Below are 6,284 nucleotides of genomic sequence, written 5' to 3' on the forward strand. Positions count from 1 at the left end.
TCACCGATTGCTAACACGATAGTCTTTATCACAATCGGAAGCAAAATAAACTCTGCTTTTGATCCCTAAGACGAATTTTCCCATCCAACAATCCTTATAGAAAAAGAGTGGAATTTGTGTGTAGTGTACTCATTAGAAAATGGGATGCTTCTATGATATTGGATTCCATGAACTTTACTTTCTAAAAAGTTGTTCCACTTGGTAATTGATCTCAAAGCATGGGATACATGTTTTTAAGAATGCCTATAACTCCCCAAGTGCCAGCAATCTAGACTTTAAACTTATATTCTTGGCCTTTAATTTGACCATTATCAACTTTTTGATCCATATTCACACAACTTTAAATTGAATTTATATCAACATATATACATATAATATATATAAGAACTGTATGTCAAAAACAAAATATCGATATAATACCTACATGCCATTAGACCAAAAGGCCAACTCTATATTAACTAAACGTTCTCATAATTATGGGTATTATCCCACATTGATACTATGTAAATATAAATCTTAACAGATGTAATGATTCAATATTCATAATATCATGACAACAATGCAACATTGTCAATCTATCAGGTACACTTTGCTTGTATGAAAGGTTTACCTTTCACAAATGTCCGACTTTACAACCATCTTCTGTTACTTATATCATACACATTAAAAGAATGCTATAATTATCGGACATTCAACCATAATCCCAATTTAGTCATCTCATCAAATTTATACTATAAAGACGATCCACGGGCCATTGCAGGTGACCGCAGAACCTGTTGCAGCATACGTGCAGCCAAACGTTGTGTAATCCCACCAAACACACGCCCTCCAAGACTTCTCGCCTCTGGTTCTTGAAGCACCTGATGAAACAAACCGATTATATAAAAACTCGTTTTGGTCCATTACATAACCAGCCAGTGGGCCCAATTTAGCATACCTGTAGAATAGGTTGTAGGATGGTAGGATCGATATTATCTGAGGACCGTAAAAGACTCCATATTCTTAAAACTTGGTCTCGAAGCTCCATCATGGTCTCGATTTCAACATCGGTCATGGGGGTGCCGATTCCGTTCGTGTTTGGAAGGAATGACTTTAACGGGCCAGGAATGGAATTGTATGTGTCAATCATAGTTCCAATTGTGATTGCTTCAGATACTCGAATAGCTTCTTTGATAACTAATGACCTCAGTTCTTCACCTTCTGGGTCCAGTAACAGTTTCAAAACGGGCTGTAAAGCCTCTTTCGCTGAGAAATCTCGGTCCTGTTTCCCCTGAACGAGCAGGTTTTCAAGCCTATTCCACCTGTTTGAAAACCAAAACCAAGAATTGAATAACGGCTGAAAACGGGTCGATTTGGTTATGTTTTATATCAAACAGGTCAAGCTTAAGTAATAGCTGAAATGGGTCGATTTGGGTTATGTTAACAGGTTAAATTTAAGTAATAGCTTAAATGGGTTGATTTGGGTATTTCAAACAGGTCAAATTTAAAATAATTGCTGAACATCGGTTGATTTGTGTTATGTTTTATCTCAAATGGGTCAAATTTAACTAGAAGCTGAAAATGGGTCAATTTGGGTATCTCAAATGGGTCAAATCTAAGCAATAGTAAAAAGGGGTGGATTTGGGTTATGTTTTATCTCAAACAGGTCAAATTCACACGACAGCTGAAAATGAAATGTGTCAATATGTTGAAAGTTTATTTGTAAGGGACAATCTCGTATATAACCTTCAAATAATTGTAATACCAGATTTACCTTTCTATAACACCAAAATATCATATTTACCGGTTCCATATTAAATAAAAGAACAGCCTGCTTTTACATTTTTACTGAATAGACAAAAAACATCATGCATAAATCTGATATCCCCCCCCCCTCCCCCAAGTATATATACAGCGAAAAATACCGTTCTGTTATAACTTATAAGTGGTTATATTTATTTACTGAAAAGTGAATAAATATGATATATTTAATGCTGTGAACAAGATATTATGAAATTTTGAAGCATATTAAAATTTTGAACTTTAAGAAGTATATATGTGAACAAGATATTATGGAATTTTATTCCTTATTGTTTTGTAGAAACAAAAAACCCTTGAAAACAGTCAGAAAAACGTTTGGGGTCAACTCAAACCAACCCGGACCATATTGACACTTAAGAAAACATCCCGTTTTACCCCAAACCCATTTTCCCCATTGGCCCAAAGTACCTGAACTTTCCATCCTTGAATAGTAACTCAATTAACGCATCTCTCAAATACGGGTTCGGATCAGTGAGCAAGCGTTTAGCAAAATACGGGTATGAAGCAGCCAACACTTTAAAGTTCGGGTCAGCATAAAGAGCTAAACCTTCAAGAACTGTAAGCGACCTCAATATCAACGCATAATATGCAGGCACGTTAAACGGATACTGATAAAGAACCGCACCGAGCCCGTCCACAATCGTTTTAAAATTAAGCTCACTCACCGTCGAGTTTAACGCATCATCAAAAAAGTTTCTAAGAGCCGGCACAATCGGTGTCACGTCAACATCAGGTGATAAAAAATCTAATGCATAATAATCACGAGCCATTGCTTCATAATCACGGTTGACCATGTGGACCACATGACCGATGATTGCAAATCTTGCTTCTTCAGGTGTCTCGCTCATCATTCCAAAATCTAGAAACGCGAGTTTGCCTTCGGGTGTGGCTAAAAGATTACCCGGGTGTGGGTCCGCGTGGAAATAACCGTATTCGAGTAACTGTCGAAGACTGCATTGGATACCTGTGTTGACCAAGTCTAAGACTTTTAACCCTTGACCTTCGATTATCGCTTGCTCGTTTAGTTTGACCCCGTCAACCCAATCCATTGTTAAAACTTTTGCACTTGTATAATCCCAGTAAATGTCGGGAACGAGTACTTCTTCTTTATCGGCATATAGTTTTTTAAATCTTCTTGCGTTTTGTCCCTCCTGCACACGCCTGTCAAAATTAACATTCAAACACACACGGACCCTATGTGTAGGCCTTTAAACGAAAGGAGTGTGCTATGGAATAAAATGTTAGTTAATAACAGTTTGAAACAATAGGGGCCTACGGGTTATTAAGTCATAGTTCAAGGGTATTAGTGTAATAGTTGATAGTTTGTGTTCACAGTACTTAAAACAAATGTGTAATGATTTAAGAAGATATGAAAAAACAGAAAATTGCTTCACTCTCGTTCCCTCCTTCTTAGTTTTCCGTCTCAATTTACAGTTCGTATCAGAGCGTGTACGTGTTTGTTCATTTAACTTTAACAGAACAAATGATAGGACACAAATAATTAGTCAAACTGAATTTCTTGTTTGTGTTCGTTTGTTAAAAACAGTGTTTGTTTATACTTACCCATTAAGGTATAAAAGAACGGTTCACAAATGTAAACGAACGAACATAACTGAGCTACAACCAATTAAAAGTAAATGTGTTGGGCCTAAAACAATTTAAATCAATATATTAATGAATGTAAGAGAATGAACTAAAAAGAACGTTCACAATCATTTATCTGATTATTACCATTCTTTCAACCTAATTTGAGAAAAATTAATCCCATCTCACAAGATTATCTTTAATTTTCACAAAAATGTCATTCTTGTCATTTATTTCTTCGAAATCAGAATATTCAAACACTAAAGCAACTGATTATCTAACTATAACGGTTTCCAATAAGCAAAATCGCATAATACTAATCAAAAGTAAAACACACAAAAACTGAGAGTATAAACAGTAATAATAAATAAAACTAACCTGAACATAATTAAGTTCTTGATAAACTCTTCTTGCAAACTCATCAACTAATGCAACAACATCACTGCTAATAAAATCAACATATTTGTTTATAAGGAAACCGAGACCACGTATAAGGTAAAAGTCCAGCCCGATTGCTTCCTCAATACCGGGCCTCTGGACCTTCACAGCAACAAACTGGCCCAAATATTTGAGTTGGGCTTTGTAAACTTGGCCCAAACTGGCTGCAGCAATTGGAGATGATGATATTGATGAGTAAATGGAATCAAGTGAAAGCCCTAATTCCCTTTCAATACATGCAAATGCTTCTGCATCTGGAAATGTTGGTAAAGCATCCTGCATAACCATGTAAATAGTTTCAATTTCAAGAGGGTGTGCATGGGCTGGTTCGGTTCGGTTCGGTTTTGGGATAGAACCAAACCAAAAACCGAAATGTCGATTTTTGAAAACCGTTTGGTTCGGTTTTTTTGGTTTTTGTTGTAGGTTGGGTTTCAGTTTTCTCAGTTTTTCCATTTGACCTTAAAATCTTGGGCTGAAAAAGAAGTTGGACAAAAAGAATGAACTCGGGCCAAAATATTTTTTTAATAGTCAATTGGTTATTATAATTTTGGCTAATATACTCCGGTTAAACTATATATATTAAACTATTACAAATTACTAAATTTTAAAATAAAAATCTATAAGTTCGGTTCAGTTAGGTTCGGTCGCTTTGGTTTTAGACTTTTAGTTATACATAAAACTGAAACCGAACAGAAAGTTTGGTTTTTACGAAAACATAAAACCAACTCGTCAGCGTTTTGCTTTGGTTCAGTTATTTCTGTTTCGGAACGGTGTTTATGGTTTCATGCACACGGCACACCCCTAGCAGTCATGCATTATTATTGAATAGTTTGAACAATTGAATACTAATGTGTCCATACCTGGAGCTCAGAGAGCTCTTCAAGAAACTCAGGAGGACAAAGATCAGGTCTGGTTGAAAGTCCCTGACCAATTTTAACGAAAGTAGGACCTAACCGAGTAAAAGTGTTCCTTAACTCAATAGCCCTAGATCTTCTGTTCTGTTCCAATTGACCTTGCAATTGATCTATCCACAGTTTCAATCCAAACGAACCTAATCCCACAAGGATCTGCAGAGTCCTCTGTAAAACCTGATTTTGATTTACAGCCACAACAGTATTAAAGAGGGAAAACCTAAACTGAGAGTCTGTTGATTCAGAATTCCAATTATGTACTACAATTTCGTATGCGTGAATTAAAATTACTCAGCTGGTAACTCTAATGCCATAACCTTGAGCTCTAAACATATAATTAGGTGGGGGAAACCTAAATTGAGAGTCCGGTTGGTTCAAAATCTCAATTATGTATATATGAACTGAAATTACTCAATTAGTTTTTTTTTATGGACTAAAGTTTTGCATTCTATAGGGTTTAAACTTTGAACCCATGACCTCATTTGTTGTCTGTCAGACAACCATGTAGCCATGCCAGGACTCATTATTCATGGTCACCGTTAATCAACCAGACACGGGTTTCTGCCTTCTTAGGAATAAAAAATACAGAGGTACGAGCATAGAACAGATCCTGTTCAAGTAAGGTCGTAAACCCATGACCTCATATTTCACACCTTAACCACCTTACCACCGAAATCACTAATTTCATAAACTTGTAATTACTAATTAGGTTAATAATTTAATTTAATTGGGGAAAAACTTAAATTGAGTATCCAGTTGGTTCAAAATTTCAATTTAGTATATCAATTCTGTACAAACAAATTGAAATCACTCAATTAGTAAATTAATTTCATAAATTTAAGTTATAAACTTATAATTAGGTTAAAAAATAATAATAAAATTGGGGAAAAACTAAATTGAGAGTCCTATTAGCTCACAATTTCAATTACATACAACAATTTGTTATAATCGAATCAATATCACTCAATTAGCAACATCAATTTCACCTTAAACGGACGAGAAGCGTATTTAAACTTAAGTAACTCCGGACTATAAACAGAGGCGTTGACAGCACGCGCCAATGCCTTGGACTCCGCTTGAATATCATCAGCTCTGTTTCTAGACGACGGAACTATCGATGAAACCGCTTCCGATACGACACCGTTTCTGTTATTAATATTATTATTATTGTTACTTTTAACCGGAGGCAAAGCCCTAGGTCTAGTTTCTTCAGCTAAGGCTGCAAATAAAGGTTTGGTTCGGAATCTGGTTCGGCATTTAAACGGCGTGGTGTTACGGAAGTAAACGGGAGCTGTGGTGGAAGCGGGGCTGAGGGGTATTGTGGTCATTGTATTATTGTTTACGGTGGTGGTGTGGTGGTTGTTGGTCCACCGATTAATAAATTTGGTGGCGTATAGTGTAGGAATTTGTTGGATGAAATTGGAATTGAAGGTTGGTTTTCATATGGGATACGTGTTTAGTTACTAGTCAGTACCCACGCCTATACATTTAATATCTTTGGTTCAATCTGAGTCATTAATAAGCTGCACATGTATACACGCTAACCATAAT

General features: G+C 36.0%; 1 protein-coding gene and 1 pseudogene across 1 annotated transcript; both read right to left on the reverse strand.

Annotated features, from left to right (window-relative positions):
- Positions 1–462: 462 nt before the first annotated feature.
- LOC143540811 (protein ACTIVITY OF BC1 COMPLEX KINASE 3, chloroplastic-like) lies at positions 463–6,200 on the reverse strand. The gene is made up of 6 exons (XM_077033793.1): positions 5,720–6,200; positions 4,683–4,910; positions 3,763–4,098; positions 2,209–2,951; positions 938–1,301; positions 463–860 (listed from the first exon to the last, which is right to left on the reverse strand). The coding sequence occupies exons 1-6, from the start codon at positions 6,059–6,061 to the stop codon at positions 732–734; spliced, it is 2,142 nt and encodes a 713-aa protein (XP_076889908.1). The 5' UTR covers positions 6,062–6,200; the 3' UTR covers positions 463–731.
- Positions 5,220–5,361, reverse strand: LOC143540815 (small nucleolar RNA U3; annotated as a pseudogene).
- Positions 6,201–6,284: the final 84 nt, after the last annotated feature.

Source organism: Bidens hawaiensis, unplaced genomic scaffold, assembly GCF_021521415.1.
Source record: "Bidens hawaiensis isolate Kalapana, Puna unplaced genomic scaffold, B.hawaiensis_p1.1 tig00012335_1, whole genome shotgun sequence".
In the NCBI taxonomy this organism is placed as follows: domain Eukaryota; kingdom Viridiplantae; phylum Streptophyta; class Magnoliopsida; order Asterales; family Asteraceae; genus Bidens; species Bidens hawaiensis.